Here is a 16,943-nt window from a genome sequence, read left to right as displayed (position 1 = left end):
TTCTCGTGTGTTTGGTTTACTTGCTGTTGTGACGTGAGTTGTGGATGTTGGTTGCCTTGTGTTGTGGTGGAGATAAGTTGGTGTTGTAGTAGTTCTGCAGAAAGAAGTGCAACTGGGACTGTTGGGAGGTGTCTAAGAAGTTGCTGCCGTCAGGTGCCTATCACATTTATTCTTGCCACATAAATAAATACCCTGAGGAAAAGTCATACATACAAATTGGAATGTTGAATATCCTCAACGCGCTTAAATATCAGACGTGAAGAGCAGATGAGGGGCCAAGAAATGGTTCACATTTCTAGTAGAGCTTTGCTGTTATGTGTTATCCATGGAAGAGAGAAGTATAAAGCAATAGGTAACTTGATCTCTCTGTTCTTTTGTTCGATTATATATATACATGTAAATTTTACTGGGGCTTTATGGTGTCTGTCCATGAATAAAGCAATAGGTTACCGCATTGTAATTTTCCTACCTGTCATTGTATCTTCACAACTTTTACCCATTTAAGGAAAAAAATGTTGAGTAAAAAGCAACAATTCTACTGGATAGGCAAATCTGTATTTAGATAGGGCATAAAAATAATATTCTTTCTCTATGTACATAGGGCTGTATTTAATTTGGATCGAATAAGCGAGTTTAAACCTAGGAATTGAATTTGTTTTCATCAACAAGATGAGTTTTAGTGGATTTACTAATTCAAGTTTGAATAATTTGAATTAAATTTAAAGTTAAATTATTTTTAAATTAAAATTAGATTTTAATTTGTTGATGTTAAGTATTCTTTTTTTTGAATTTGAATTAATCTTCAATTAAATTTTGTTCAGATCTGGACAGATCAAATCCAACCTAATATTTACATTCATGCAATTAGATTTAGTTGCGCATACAATGTAGATTTAGATGTAAAAAGCATCTCCTGCTCTTTGATGGAAAGGGTAAACAATAACCACTCATTATTTCTGGCTCACTGTTCACGGTATTAATCTACAAGAAGTCTAACCTTTTTGTAACTTTTTCTCGCTTTGGGTTCCTCATGTTTTGTACTTTTCTCCCAGTTTTTGCCAGCTCTCACTCTCACACAACGTTTTTTAACTTCACTGCCACAGACAGCCGCCTTGCCGGTCTCGGCTGTCCGCCACGGCTCCAGCTTTCCTTCTCTTCCACGCGTCTCCTTTCTGCCCTCTCATGCCAGCCAGCTAGCCTCCTGTCCTTCATTGTCTTCTTTTATTCATTTCACCACCTCTCTATTTTCCTATTTCTCATTTTTTATTTTTGATAACATCTGTAATGAGTTTAAATAAATTTAAATTCAAACTCAAACTAACCATTTAAGATTTGAGTTAATAGTGAATTAGTTTGTTTGGTTTAATTCAGATTGAAAGCAGCCTTTAATACAGAGAATGATGACGTCGGGAAAACGAAGGGTAACGGCAATGTGCGCCATCGGGCTTTACCAACTCCGATTCCGTTCAGAAGTTGACTTGGGGGAAACATAAATATTAACGACGTGGCAGGCTCTTGGTGAGTGGGCCCTACTTTGGTCATTGATATTCTGCCACGTCGTGCTCCTCCTCAACGCATGTGTCAGCTCCCCCAACTACCAAGTTTCCAAACTTTTTAAATTATTTTTTTGGTTTTATCCGTTTTTAATAATAATAATAATTAAAAAAAGCTCAACACGTCTCAGATTTTCCTTGCCTAAATTGCCCCTGTTGTGGGCAAGGAATTTGGTGAAAAAAGAGAGAGGTGAGGTGGGTTGGGGCAACAAAAGGACACTGATAGGCAATGAAAATGAATTATATTTCTTTTGGCTTTAAGAATGGGGCGTGATAGTTACTCCACAACCAGGAGTTTATAATAATTGTAATAATTATTATTACTAGTTACTTATGCTACAGTATTATTGGATTTGATGTGAATTATTTAAAATTGAATTTAAGTTCAAATCCAAAGAATCAATTTAAAGTAAAAAATTAAGTTCATTTTTATAAAAAAAAAAAGGGTTAAAGTTGATTTAAATATCTAAATTTAAATCGATTTTAATTAAATTTATAATTAAAATATTTTTTAATTTAGTTAAAATCTAAATTTATCAATATTTTGCATTCAAATTGATGCCAAATTGTGATTTGTCTAACTCAATTGGAAAAAAAGTTAAAACCCTGGATAGGCTAAAAAGACTCCACATGTGTTGCCAAAAATACAAAAGCACTCCCTCCACATTCTCCCTTGCTTGCTTCTTATTATACTTGCAAGTACTCTCTGTCTACTTTTCAAATATCTTTTACACTTTTGTAAAAGAAATATAATCACTTCTTTTACTATTTTAATTTTTGTCTATATATATATATATAAAAATTGTCAAAATATTTTACCTAATCAAATTAAGGCTCAATAGTTAATCACAGAGTTTAACCTGTCTCAATTACAAAATTATCTCTTTATATTTTTGTATGACACATTCAGACTGAAGGAATGAGATTTGGATTCTTATATGCTACTGTATTTAAATCTTATATTAAAAAAAAATATAAAGTTATAGCATGGTATGAGGTTTATATAATTGTATTTTCCAATCTTAATAATTTCGATGTCATTATATAACACAAATAAATTTATTGAGTAGAGTTAGCTTAGTTGTTTAATATTACATATATATCATTTAAGTTTAAAATATTACATTTACATTTTAAAATATTATATCATTTTCCTAAATTTTTACGTTTGAATAATAAAATTTATATGATCCTGTAATATTTAAAATCCATATATACAACCTAACATTGATTCATGAAACTTTTTATATAAAAATAATTAATAAATATATAAAATATAAGATTTAATTTAATTTCTCACATTAAACTTAAATTAGTAGTCTTTATCTTAAATTCAATTTTACCATTTTTTGAGCACAACTCTTATAATACTTGCTCGCTTGCCATCCTAAACACAAACAGTGACGCCAATATTATAGCGTTTGTCTGGAGCTAATGCATACTCGATCCGCATCAGTGCCACTCCTGGATCACGGAGCATATTCTTATATTATAATTCCGTGCAATGTGCTCACCCCTGAAGTACTTATTTTATATATATATATATATATATATATATATATATATATATATATATATATATTAGTAAAATAAAGGCCAAAGAACTATTCCCACCCAAGGTATGTTTTTTTTTCAAATTCCCCTCGTTAATTTTGAAAATCTAATTTACCTATCTATAGACCGTTAAAAAAAACGGTTTCAAGAACAAAATCGTTATTTTATCTGTAATATTAAAAATAAATTTAAATTAAATTTTATTTTTTCCTTCAAACCCTAAAAACTAACAATTTTCCTCCAACCCAAGTTTTCAAAAACAACATTTTTTCCCTTAGAGTTTTCAAATTGTCAGATTGAATTTTTTGGTAACGATTGACGATCTCCAAGTGACGTCTCTTCCTCCTCGATGTCTCCTTTTTTAGACCATGCGACGTCTTCCCCTCCTAGGTGTCGTTGTTGACGAAGACGACGCATCTTCTTCCAGACGAAGATGAATCGTCTTCGCTCAAAGGCAAAGACGAATCGTCTTCGTTCAAAGACAAAGATGAGTCGTCTTCGTTCAAAGACAAAAATGAGTCGTCTTCGTCTCGACGAAGAAGCGTTGTCTTCGTCGACGACGATGCCACACGACGTCGGGAGATGTACGGCCAAAAGGTGGGGCTATCGGAGAGAGTGAGTAGGTGTTTGGAGATCGTTGCTCATTGTCGAAAAAATGAGATCTGAAGGTTTGGAAATCCTAATGGAAAAATGTAATTTTTGAAAACTTGGGGTGGGGGGAAATTATTAGTTTTTACGGTTTGAAGGGGAAAATGATATTGATTAATAGACTCAGTTAATTTTAACGGCTCATAGGTGGGTAAATGATATTTTCAAAACTAACAGGGATGCGTTTGTAAAAAATGCATACCTTGGTGGGAAATAGTTATTTGGCCTAAAATAAATCATAAAGAATAGTAATATTATCGATTACGATAAAAATAATATTTTTAAAAAATCAACAGTTATACCCAACAAAAAGGGATAGAATAAGGCCAAATTCGTCATTTACACAATTCCTCGAATATATCAAATTTTCTTTCTTTGAAATGACTTAGAAAAAACCCTTTGGGTAAGCTATAATTTTTAATAATAATCCAAAAAATAAAACAAATAAAAAATAATTAAAAATAAATTTTATTTAATTTTTTATGTGTTTATTTATTTCCTTTAAAATATAAATTCTCTTTCTCCATTAAAACGTCACTGTCTCTGTGTCTGTGTCTGTGTCTCTCTTAAGGTTGCAGAGAGAAACTCAGAAAATGAATAAAACTCGATAACCCTTTCTTCTTCTTCCTGTAGAGTCTCAATTCTCTGCTTCGCGTTCCACTGTAAGCACTAATTTTTGTTCAAGTTCAAATTGATTCAACTTCTCAATTTGAAAGTGTGAAGTCTTTTGTGGAATTCTTCTTAGCGTTTAAAATTCTTCCTTCGTCTGTTTGTTTAGATGGTTTACTTTGTTGGGGGGTTTCGTGGAAAGTTTTAGAGAAAATATGTGGGATTTGAGTAAAAAAAGCTTGTTTATAGTAAAAATTTGGAGTGGAATTAGTAATACAGAGCTGATAATTGGACTAACTAATTTGCATCAGCTTCAGTTCAGTTGGAGTTTCTTTTTCTTTTGTTTTTGTTCTTGAATTTTTGTAAAATTTTAATTTTTTGAAAAATTTCCGAGCAATTTAATGGGGTTGTTAGGTTTATTTACTGTTTTGAATCTCTAAATTTGTGGTAGTTGTCATTTGAGTGGAGATCTGATTTGGCATATTGGTTTTATAGATAATTTGAGATTAGATTTGGTGTTATGCATGTGATTGGATTGTCTTTTATTCTATTTTCTAGTTATTGTTTTGATTATTTTTCTAATTTACATGCAATTAATTATAAGTTTCCGTTTTCAAAGAATTTTTAGAAGTTCATATAAATGGGTTCTATTTTGTTAATCTTGTTTGTTTGCAATATATCTTGCAGTGTTAGTGGGCTCTGTTAATGCTAATCTTTTGAGTTTTTTCTTTTATATTTATGCATTTAGTTGAGAATTTATATTTCTACATTATATGAGGTAAAGTTTTGTGTATTTTTCTGTTGGTCGAAGTTCTATTTTTACGAATAACTATTACCAGAACATGGTGGCTCACAGTTTTTTTCCCCTCTGCCTCAATTTATTTTGGCTTGGTCAATTTGTCAGGGGATTACGCTGTTGATATTTTCCTAGGATTAGGTTGCAATGCCGGCAAAAAGTGATGAAGATCGGCAGTTAGACCATGGTTCTCAGGGTGTGTTGCAGTCAACTGTCCGTACCCAGCCTTGGTGGCATGGAGCTGGGACTGGAGCCTTAGGTGAAAGCACTCCCAAATCTTCAATTGAACTGCATAATGGTTCTGTTGCAAATGGAGCTGCACATGCACAAGGTAACAAACTGATGTTTGGTTGGATGGTGATGGAGCTAACTTCAATAAAGAAATGCAAATTGTCACACTAATATGTTAACTTCAAATCTAATACCAATGATTGAAACATGCAAACTGCATACATTTGAATTTTAAAGACGATTTATTTGATAATTATAATAGCTGTATGAGATTGATGATAAGAAAAGAGTGTTCAATTTTTTGACTGAAAAAATGAGTTCTCTCATCAGTTTCATCAAGCCTAATCAAACTTTGGCAAAGCCACATAATAATTGACTGTCTGGGGTCTGTTATTGGAAAGCTTTCCACTCTAATCTTTCCAGATTTAATGGGAATTGATAGCTGATTAGAGGAAATGAGAGGATTTTAGGTTTGGAGGTTGCAAACTTCCTAGCTTTATGTAAAATTAACTGAAAGTGGAAAATGTATTAGTTATTCTTGGTGTAAGTTCAGTAGATTGCTGAAGCATCACATAGAGTGTTGTATTCATTAAAGGTTTATGCTCCAAATCAGATGGGAATAATGGCCAAGAAAGTGAACATTCCAAACATGTGCCATCAGCAAAAGTCCTTTCTATGACTGATCATCCCAAACCAAATTCTCAAATGGAGCTAGTTGGTCACTCGATCGTAAGACATCTCTCTTTATCTTGGCATACTCATATGTGCACACACATGTTCTGAGCAGTTTCTGTGCGTGCTGGTAATATGAGCCTATGGGGCTTTGCCTTTTTTTGTGTAATTAAAGTAGTGACAACACTTAATTCTGTAATTCAGGTTCTGACACCATTTCCTTATTCGGATCCACAGTATGGAATATTGAATCCCTATGGTCCACAAGCTATGGTATGTAATCTGCAGCCTTTTCTGTATTTTAAATGTGTGAACTAGAAAGTCAGTTGAAAACATGATTTTACTGTCTTAAAGTTAGGGTAGCCTTTTGGGTAGTTCTCTTCCACATCAATCTGGATAAGGTAATGTCTATTGTGCAAAGTTATTTACTAAAATTAACATCTATATCATATTTTACCTAAGTGAATAGCATGTGTTTGTGGAAGGGGAAGGCATTGTGCTAGGGTGTTGTCTATATTGCATTTTACAGTCCAGTAACAATACAGGCAAATGTATTGTATCAAAGTTCTGACAATATGACATGTTGGGACTTAATTGTTTCAGTTTTAAGCCCAATGATCAGGATATATTAATTTTAAATAGGCTTTGCTAATTTCTTCTTGGGTATTTTTGGAAAATATATGTTGAGAGAAGCATCTGTATCCAATTAGGTTGGCTGTTGCTTAGTGCTTTTCCAAGTTTTTATTGTCTGATCATTGGTTTTTGACGTGGAGGATATTACTTTCCTTATTTCATCTGTAAGAATTGCTTTTATATGGATTTTAAATGGGTTTTCGTTTGAATACGTTACTGTAGATTGTTTATCAGTACTGTGTATGCATAAATATTTAAAGTTGAATTTTCTGGGACTGGCAAATCTTATAATAACTTATAGTTTGATTTCAGTTACCTCCCCAGGTGTATGGAATGCATCATGCTAGAATGCCATTGCCCCTTGAAATGGAGGAGGAGCCTGTTTATGTGAATGCAAAGCAGTATCATGGTATCCTAAGGCGAAGACAGTCGCGTGCTAAGCTTGAGCTTGAAAAGAAAATGATTAAAGTTAGAAAGGTAGAACCTGTAGTTTTATACTTTTCATCCACTGCAATGAGTAACAGTTTTTGACAGTAACAGTGTTTTATTTGCTTGTATTCTTTAAAGCCATATCTACATGAGTCTAGGCACCAACATGCAATGAGAAGGGCTAGGGGATGTGGCGGTCGTTTTCTTAATACTAAGAAGCTGGATAATAACAGTGCAAATCCCACATCAGAGAAAGGTATGAATTCTGGCACAAACCTTGTTACAGAGTCTGCCAGTTTATCTGGCTCTGAACCCTTGCCTGACAATGGTACTGGAAATGTGGATTCCTCCATTGTTCAGCAAGAAGGAAAAGGTTCAACAGTTGAAAACATGCACAGAACACACACTTTCCTTGATAATGGTGACAGTAATGGTCATGGTCTGTTACCATACAATTCATCATCTACTGATACTGTGAAGGGGTATTTCTCGGTTCAACAGAAGGACAACATGCAAATGAATGGGGCTCCCAGAAGGGCCCTTCCGGGTAAGTGAAATTCCTTGACGTGGAGGGGCTCTCCAGCATTTATCTACTGGTTTGTTTTTATCTTCTTAACTATTCATTTTTGTTATGTAGTTTAGTTAATAGTCTGTGTTTCTAATGTTCGGTTTCTTTTAAGCAGGCAAGGCTGGAGGCATTTGCCCCTTTCAACCCGGGGTTGGGGAAATCATCACTTGCGTGGTGGTCCTCAGGCAATTCATTCTTGGCTTTGCAAACTTTGTGGGTGTTTGGATGAAGATGAGGAACTTACAAAAGGAGGAAAATGTGTGAATATCATGGTATGTTCACTCTGCCTTCAGTTCCAGTGTCCCTTCTATTCACCTTCTGTAAATATGAAAAATTTAGATGTGTATATGTTAAGAAGGATTTGTTGTGAATGTGGGAAGTTTCAGAACACAAACATTTGACTATTCTGAATGTGTGAAGATCCCTTTCTTCTGTTGTAATGCAGCCAGACTGTTCAACTTTCTCTACTTTTAATCAAATGTTTCATGCGGAATAATGTGAAAAAGTTGGTTTTCTTTTCTTTTAATCATTTGATTGCTGTGTTGAGTGATTGGCAAGTAAGTATTGTGAAGCAACTTTCTTCTTGCAAGGCCATTGATTACACTTCATTGCATTTTTGTTGGATTTTGCCTTTGTGCAAGCAAGACAGTGGGTGTTGAAAGCATCATTATATCAGGGGGAAAAAAATCCCAAATAATATATGATTCATGTAGTCCAGAAGTCTTATATAAGTTTGCTCAAAATTCAAGTAATCCTATTAATGGTTTGGATGCTTAATATGATTAGGGGTGGATTCAATCGGAGTTGTTTAAACTCAGATTGTTGTTCAGTTTGACTGAGTGGAGTTCGAACTAAAGAAAATTTATTTTGAACTCTCATGCTTCACTGATGTTATCACACCAAAGCTCGTTTTGTTGGTGTATTTTTTTTCGATGGTTCTTTTAGATTCGAATGATTTTTTTTCTTTTATTGTAATTCTTATTATTCTCTGGTGATTCTGATCAAATGATATGGTTCACTAGTCGAGTGAGTGAGCTCGTTCTTGAGCGGGCTGCTTTGGATTTGAGGTGTGAGCTGTGCGTAAATTTATTGTGCGGATTACCAATGAAGGCACAAAGGCCACACAAGTTGAGAATTTCAAGTGTAAAATAAATATTACTAAAAGTTCCTAGATCAGTAAAGCTGAAATTTGTAAAGAGAAAAACGAAGACGGTCATGCTCGATTTTGTTACAGACTATGGGCCGAGGCCCAAAATAATGGGGCCAAGTAAAAAATAGGCCCAAAATCAGACTACCGAATCAATAATAGTGCTATATATGTATGCAAGGCTGACCGGGTCCTCTCAAAAACCCTACACCCCTGTGCATTCTTTCTTCTTCGTCTCTCATTCTGTGAGTCGTCGCAGGGTCTGTGTAAACTGCTAAAGATTTAGTTTGTAATCGAAAAGGGTACTTTTTAAAATTTAAACTTGTGGTGATTTTTGATGTTAATGTTTTGGGATCCCCATGATGAAATATTTAGTAATCTGAAGTTTTATATATTATATAAAGCGCATGAAATTTGGTGTGTGCTCCCTTACACTGTTAAGGTTGAGGAACCATTCCACATTTCATGCCAGGTTGACACTAGGCATTTTGAGGGATCCCATTGCAAATACTTGATTTTTGGTGATGAAGAGTTGTCTGATCATTGCATGCTTGCTGAATTTTGGTGTATTTTCAGGGTTTGTGTGAAGCTGGGTTCTGTTGATTCGTCTTGCCGTTGAAAAATTTCGTGTTTATGGTTGGTAAGGGGTTACGATTTCTCTTTGGAATGTTGAAGAATTTTTTATACCAGTTTTTGTAGCCTTGCTCTGCGAAGAATTGCCCATGATTCGGATTCATATGTACTATTTGTACACCATTGCCAAGAGTTTGTTAACCCACTTTTGCCAGTGACTGCATACGTAGGGTGACGAAGTTATAGTTATGGTTGGATTCAAGCCCAAATTTTGAACTTGGATGAAATGAACCAAATTATTAAATTTGTTTCGTAAAATGAGTCAAATTTTAAAACTATCTGAGTATTCGAATTCAAAATTATCTTTAGTTAATCTAGAATTTAATTGATTTTGAGATAAAGCCATTAATTAAACCATAAACCAATGAGATCCTATGATAGTTATCTCAATTTTGGTATGAGAAATTGAAATATATATTCATGGTAAAGTGTTATATAACAGGAGTGTAATCTCATGCTTGAAGAATGCATATACATGACCATAGTGTATATGCTGTTCATGGTTGAAAGTTATGTGATTAAACCATGAACTGATAAATTTGAACCAGTTCGGCTGCGATTCATCTTAATTCAAAAGCTCTAACCAAGTCTAAATTATACTAATATCAAATTAGCTTCCAATTCCAAGTCAAACGTATAAAACCAGCCTAACCGATTTTTAAAATCCATGGTCTCTAATATGAGAAATGGAACTGTATATTCGCGGCAAAAAGTAAGTAATACCATTGGAGTGTAATCTTAGGTATGAAGAAGAAAACATATACATGACATAATGATCAACATAATTTGCAAATATAACATATATAAACTCGTATTATGACATAATGAAGAAAACATATGCTTCTGCTAATTTTCCATTATCTTCTGCAATTTCTGACTTTGCACCCTTTCTCCAGCTTCCAAGTTTACAATTTTGCTTGTTCTTCCAGTTGTTCCTGTTGAACAATCAATTAAAATTTTATGCAATGGCATAGGCTTCAAAAACAAATAAAGCATTATAAGGCGATTAAGGGCATCAGTTCAAGTTATTTCAATAATCAAGCTTCTCTTTTATCCTATTGTTTTAATCAGTGCCATCTACTGCAGCTTCTTGTAGGGTGGATTTGATCCAAGCCAAAGCGAGTCTAGTCTCAACTCAAGTTTGAATCAAATTCATAAAGTTCAATTCAAATATTGACTCATTCCAATTGGTGTATAGTGGTAAAGTGAACAGTATTATTGTAAGGGTGAATAATGTGCAAACAAAATAAATAGTGTCATCAAATGAACAAACAAACTGATTTAGATAAAAGTTGTTAAATTAAAGCTCCAACTTAAGATTAGTTCCTTCAGCCCAGCCAGTTCAGATCAACTCCAACCCAAGCTTCTTGTGATTGCATCAAGTATGTTATTTTTGTGTTAACAATCAACGACGTTTAATGGATAAATATAAGTAATATTATTGACATTAATATAAGTATTGACGTGTCATCATGTGAATAGATATTACTTCATCTTTAATTTAAAATCATCCAATCACATATTGACACATTAATATTTGTACCCATTATTAGTATTATTGGATAAATTTTTGCTTGTTTTATGTGAAACTAAATTTAGAAACTAACCTCTGTCACAAAAAAGGCATGGAAGCCGTAGGGAACCCTGTTTGGTAATTCCACCACTGCAACAGGATCTGGCGACATTGTTTTTGCATCAATTACATTCACCCGTGACTTTCTGCGCAAAGAGAGAGAAAGGGAAAAAAACTCAGGGACATCCGAAAGAGAAAAAGTCATGTAAGCATAGTCTACCCAGCTTATGAGAGAAAACACTATAGCGGGATTACAACCACTAATGGGGTAGTTGAAGAATGCAAAGAAGCAATTATGGAATCTACATGTGCATATTCTAAAGAAGAATGCTTTAATGGTTTGAGGTTTTGATATCCATAACAGTTCCAATCAGTAACAGACACTCAGTTACAGGGCAGGGCATTGTGAAATACCGCCACTGGTTACATCCAGTGAGTTGTAGTCTTTGGAAAGAAACCACATGTCTAATTATGTAATACATGTTAGTAGTAGAGAGAAGATGAGAATTACCCGGTCTTTTCATCATGTACAAAGAAAATTAAGTAGCCGTCATCTTCTTCAGAAGAGGTACCAGGCTCTCGAGGGACAAAAATAGCCTCTGAACCAAATCTACCTGGGCCCAGGTCGAAGATACCTTTAACATTTCCTCCAACTTCAAGCTTTGTCTTTCCAGCCTCTGGTTCAGCATGCAAATCAAATTTGATAACCCCTGTAACCTTAGCAATACTGTCTAGAATGGTCCCATAAACATATCTTTGTTTCCTATATTTGCACAAGATAAATGGCAGGTCAAATTTTGGTGAAAATGCAATTCTTGGTTAAAATAAATTTAGCACTCCCAAAAAGAAAACTTAAAAGATAAAAAAAATGAACTTGAAATTGAATTGAATATCACGAATCAAAGCAAAATAACACAATACAACATTTTCCTTCAAAACTATCACATTTCTGAGTTTTTGTCTAGAACCATAGGTAGATAGATGAATACCTGCCAGTGTAGCTCTCATTAACCCTGGGAAAGTCAACAGCAGGTGCTGATAATTTCTTTTGTGAAGCTAGACCAGTTTTCAAGTTGAATCTCATCTCATAACTGATGAGGGGAAAAAAAAATTAATAATAAAACAATCAGAAATACCTTAGCAGTAAAAGGATTTTTACAAATTTAAAAGTAGTTCCGAGCTCTCCTACAGTTCATTTGCGAAATTTTCAAGCTTTTCTTTGACAGTCCCATTGACCATGTCCAGATCTGGATTCTCCAGGCGGCAGGTGATCAGAACAACTTCCTCCTCCTCCTCCCAAGCATTGGCTGGTAGAAGGTAGTTATCAAAGAATCAGAATGCAAGAGATTGGATAAACTTAAAGCGTTATCTTCATAAAGCAACAAACACATATATACAGAATACCAAGAAAAGAAACTATTAGATATAGAGCTCCCCTAGAGTTTTCTTTCTGATGAATCCAAAAGTAAGATTCATGATCATTATATAAAAATTTTTAATGGAAATTGAGCCAAGCTATATGCATATTTACAGTGACAGTAAATATGTTAAAGAAGATGGCAAAATTTGGTAGGGGTAGAGAGCTTCGCATTAATCTCCAAAAGATCACCATAACCATATAAATATATAGTATGCTATGTCCAAAAACCAGGATTCATCATTAAAAAAGAAAAATTGAAACTTAAAAGTGAACCTTGTCCAACATTAAAAAAATTATCAGAGACCAATCTTTGTCACATAAATATTGTAAAAAAATAAAAAAATAAAAAATAAGAAAGAATATAAAGGCTGACTCACCATTATGGAATATGAAGCAATTTGGAAGCTCAAACCATCTTATTTGAGCCTCATTCTTTGCATATCGAGGAAGTACACCAAAACGAGCTTTCTTTGTTGCATCGAATGTGAATATCAGCTTGTTTTCTTTCACCATTTCCTGAAAAATGAAACAACTAAAACATATCAAGCCACTATTCACATTATGTGAGTCAATCACAATCATAATAGTAAAAAGATCAGAAGCCATTAATCATCTAAAGTACACATCATTCATCTTAAGCTAGATAACCAACCAACGGTAATTTTATATTAAGGTTTAAAAAACAGTGAGAAATTCGAAAATTTGCAATTACTATACCTTTGGCCTGAAATACAGAGGAAGATCCATGAAAATTGCATAATTCTCCGTAATAGCAAAGTCATGCATCATGATGGGATCTGATATTGTTATTGGCACGGGATCATGCATGAAACCATCCTTTGAAATAACTCTGTATGTGATGTATGGAGGTGTATGCGAATATCCAAAGGTAAACATCTCACCTAAATGCATAAATCTCATAAATCAAAAGGATATTTTTTTATTCCTCAGTGAAGCTGGTTATCTAGGCCTCTTAAAGAGCATTGGGTTTACCAGTGTATGGATCAACCTTTGGATGGGCAGTAAAGGAATGTTGCAATCTTTTGTCATAATCCAGCATGCCAAGTGTCTGCAGATCTCCATCTTCCAATACTTTGATGGCGTCTGCATGATTAAATAGACATGAAACTAATTCCCAGCAAAAGAGTTCTAATTCAAACTAATACCCTTTCCTTATATATCTATCTTTTTGGCTTTTTTCTACATAACTAGGGCTAGATTCATTCAAAGTGCTTAATGCGGGATCAATTTTGAAACATACAGAAATGCAAGTGAGAAACGGCAATAACAGACAAATATATAAATGATTTCTATCTCCATTGCACCTTTGAATCTTTTCTGAAATGTAAGAACAGAGAAGGTATACAATCTTACAAGGTTTGTCTGCCTCTTGAAGTGCTAGAAGTTTCCCATGGTGATAAATGAGAGCTGTATTACCTGGAAGAGAATGACAGACAGTTAGTTACCTTGCACTCAGTTTTCAAAAGAATAAACATGCACCGGATAAATCTACTGAAAAAGGGGCACATATCTGATCTCTCTGGAGTTTCATACCCCAATACTGAAGATCTATTTAGGCATATTCTTAATCAAATTGGGTACAAGGAGAGAATAATCATTTTAAATTCAATCACTAGGTCATGTTTATGCTTTGTACTATTTAGGACCTGTACATGGGGTTTACTCAGACAGGCAGTAGCAATAACCACCTCAGGACTAACATTAAGCACAGAATACAGTAACATGACTACAATGAATGAAGTCAACAGAACAAACAATGTTTTTGAAACTGCATCTCAAAGTGTTTATGACAGGTGCACAATTCTTCAGCTCAGTGAACAATTTAGAAATTTGACAACATAGCATACAAACCAAACTTAACCTGTTCCAGTTCCATATGAAACATCCAATACTTTCAGTTTAGCTCGAAGCATTTGCATGTTAACCATGAGCAATCCAAATAGCCCCTTAAGGTCTCCAACCTGCAGAAAGGTCACATTAAGAAGCATTAAAATAATGGCTCCAAACTAAACTTCTCCAAACAGTTATTTCTACAAAAGCAGCTCAGGGAAACAGAAAATATGGCTAATTCCATAACTTCACAAGGCATAATTTCCTGTCTAATTTAGATTATGCAACTTATTTAAATTTTGTTTTTTTTTTTTAAAGTCACAGGCATAGTTCACCAATGTCGGAAATATATATTGAGCTTACAAGTGTGTAGATTGAAACCCATGATACACAAAACCAATTGGCTTATGTTAAGGTCCAATCCACAACACTTATATACCACTCATTTTACTTAAGTTTATTAGATGTGGGACTCTTCTTTATTTGAGTCTCAACACCCCCGCTTAAGTGCAAGCACCTAGGTTATTAGACCTGCCTTTCGGCTCAGCCGATTTTTGGCTGGGTGCATTGTCACTTGTATCCAGGAACACTTAGGCTGTTAAACCCGCCGTTTGGCTCGCGCTCTGATACCATGTCGGAAATATATATTGAGCTTACAAGTGTGTAGATTGAAACCCATGATACACAAAACCAATTGGCTTATGTTAAGGTCCAATCCACAACACTTATATACCACTCATTTTACTTAAGTTTATTAGATGTGGGACTCTTCTTTATTTGAGTCTCAACAACCAATGTACCTTCATAAATTTAGCACCTCCAAAAAATTCTTCCTGTTTAAGTCGTGATGTTCTCACAAAACGTGAGACATAAGTTGCCTTTCCATCTTTGATGCGCAGACCATGAATCATGCTGCAAATTCATTGATTTACAATTAACATTGTGTTGAATTGAACAATATAAAAAGCCTTTACCACCAGGTCTGAAATATCAATTTACATCAACCTCACATAATTGACATTCCAACACTTAAAAAGCAATAATAACATATATTTTTCCCTTCCTTGAAACTAAGACTGAAATGAAGTAATGTTGCAAATCTTGCTATAAAGAAACAGAAATTCACGCACCCATCTCCATCAAACCTGCAAAGCAAACAACTAGGAGAGTTACTTAACACTACATGAATATTTCAATCAATGGTAACTAGCTAACATGTTCATAAATATATCATATATATAGAACATCATTTCTTTATTTTAGTACCAGTGATATCCAGCAACCGGAGAGAACTTTGGATTTGGACCAACACGAACAAACTCCCCATTCAAGCAATCCTAAAAGAAAAAACATATTTCCACGTATATTAACTATAAATTCTTGAAAAACAATTTTCTCTATAACTTTCTGTAACTAAATGCACTGGTACTCATCCAAACACGGCCTAAATAAAACTCAGATATGCTATTACTACAAATACACAAGCAAAAAATTCTAACTAGCATTTATTCATCAAATTTTGAATCCAAATATAGAAACTACGAAGTAAATAGAAATGATAAATTATTTCAGAAAATACGAGTGTAGTGTATACTGTACACTACCGGGAGATGACCGATGACGGTGAGGCTTTTAGTAGGAGGAGTTTCTTCAGATACCGGAGCAAAGTTACCGGAGAGATAGTGGCGAGGCTGCGAAGTATCGTACATAAACTTGACGATCAAGCTCTCAACAAAATCGATCACTTTAGAAGTAAGTCCGTTCTGTGGTTTCGGATTCACCACCACTACATCGCCGTCAGTAGCCATTTTCCCTCTTCTTGAGTATTTTTTATTTCCCCGAGTGGCCTGTGGTAGTGGCGCAGAGGCCGCTCTATATTGGTCGTGTCGTCATTGTACGTCGGTGGTGAGAAAATGGCCACGTGGCATTTTTAAGTGATTCCAAAAAGATAAAGTAATAATAATAATGCAAATGAGACAAAAATTAGTGGATATCTATCTGGATCACTCACTATGCAAATAGGAGATTCTATCGACTACACTACAAATGGTTGAATTCCATGCGGAGCGAACTTAATTAAGGTTAATTTCAGATTAATTTAAGTTTAAAAACACTATCAGTTAAAGACTAATTTGAGATTCACAGTTAAAATATGAAATTTGCAATCAACTGACAAATAATTTAAACTTAAATGGATTAAACAAATTCAATAATTGAATTCTTCATCATGTTATATTGTTATAATTAAATTATAATTTGTTTTTTTATATATATGTATTTTTTTTGAATATTTTAAATTTAAATTAATTGTAATATTTAAGTTGGAGTTAATCCAAATCCAATTTAAAATTAAATAGTTGAAATTTAAATTCATCTTAAATTAGATTTTATTGAATTTTGATCCAAACCTAATCTCGAAATTTATTTCAACAATAGAGGCTAGCTTCGTGCTACCTGTCAATGCATTTAACGTGTGGGTGATGGAGTTGATTGAATAGTTGATACGAGAGACAAACCGCTCACACAGAAGGTCAGGTCAGTCACTGTGATGATCCTATCCTATCAGCAGTCCATAAAATAACAGCACTGCCATCATAAGCTTATTTCATGCAAAAATAGCCCATAA

General features: G+C 34.1%; 2 protein-coding genes and 1 long non-coding RNA gene across 8 annotated transcripts; 2 read left to right on the top strand and 1 right to left on the bottom strand.

The window, feature by feature from the left end:
- Positions 1–4,278: 4,278 nt before the first annotated feature.
- LOC123213325 (nuclear transcription factor Y subunit A-7-like) lies at positions 4,279–8,219 on the top strand. Of its 6 annotated transcripts, none has more exons than XM_044632732.1 (8): positions 4,279–4,417; positions 5,269–5,491; positions 6,005–6,120; positions 6,268–6,336; positions 7,009–7,173; positions 7,264–7,381; positions 7,606–7,672; positions 7,809–8,219. In XM_044632732.1, the coding sequence occupies exons 2-8, from the start codon at positions 5,308–5,310 to the stop codon at positions 8,092–8,094; spliced, it is 1,005 nt and encodes a 334-aa protein (XP_044488667.1). In that variant the 5' UTR covers positions 4,279–4,417; positions 5,269–5,307; the 3' UTR covers positions 8,095–8,219. The 6 variants fall into 6 exon arrangements, with proteins under 6 accessions (XP_044488667.1, XP_044488666.1, XP_044488668.1 ...); XM_044632731.1 differs by having other exon boundaries at positions 5,987–6,120; positions 7,021–7,173; XM_044632733.1 differs by having other exon boundaries at positions 5,987–6,120; positions 7,627–7,672.
- Positions 8,220–9,035: 816 nt separating this feature from the next.
- On the top strand, positions 9,036–9,751 carry LOC123212771. The gene is made up of 2 exons (XR_006501611.1): positions 9,036–9,142; positions 9,417–9,751. It is a non-coding gene; the product is annotated as an uncharacterized LOC123212771 (long non-coding RNA).
- Positions 9,752–10,153: 402 nt separating this feature from the next.
- On the bottom strand, positions 10,154–16,182 carry LOC123212770 (carotenoid 9,10(9',10')-cleavage dioxygenase 1). Its single transcript, XM_044631958.1, has 14 exons — positions 15,922–16,182; positions 15,584–15,654; positions 15,448–15,462; positions 15,118–15,229; positions 14,349–14,448; positions 13,841–13,903; positions 13,460–13,570; positions 13,184–13,368; positions 12,844–12,982; positions 12,236–12,353; positions 12,036–12,137; positions 11,558–11,809; positions 11,081–11,192; positions 10,154–10,408 (listed from the first exon to the last, which is right to left on the bottom strand). Exons 1-14 carry the CDS (start codon positions 16,123–16,125, stop codon positions 10,379–10,381), a joined length of 1,614 nt encoding a protein of 537 aa, XP_044487893.1. The 5' UTR covers positions 16,126–16,182; the 3' UTR covers positions 10,154–10,378.
- Positions 16,183–16,943: the final 761 nt, after the last annotated feature.

Source organism: Mangifera indica, chromosome 4 (genome assembly GCF_011075055.1).
Source record: "Mangifera indica cultivar Alphonso chromosome 4, CATAS_Mindica_2.1, whole genome shotgun sequence".
Classification (NCBI taxonomy): Eukaryota; Viridiplantae; Streptophyta; class Magnoliopsida; order Sapindales; family Anacardiaceae; genus Mangifera; species Mangifera indica.
The sequence above is the reverse complement of the archived record's forward strand: the minus strand, read 5'-3'. Positions and strand labels throughout refer to the sequence as shown.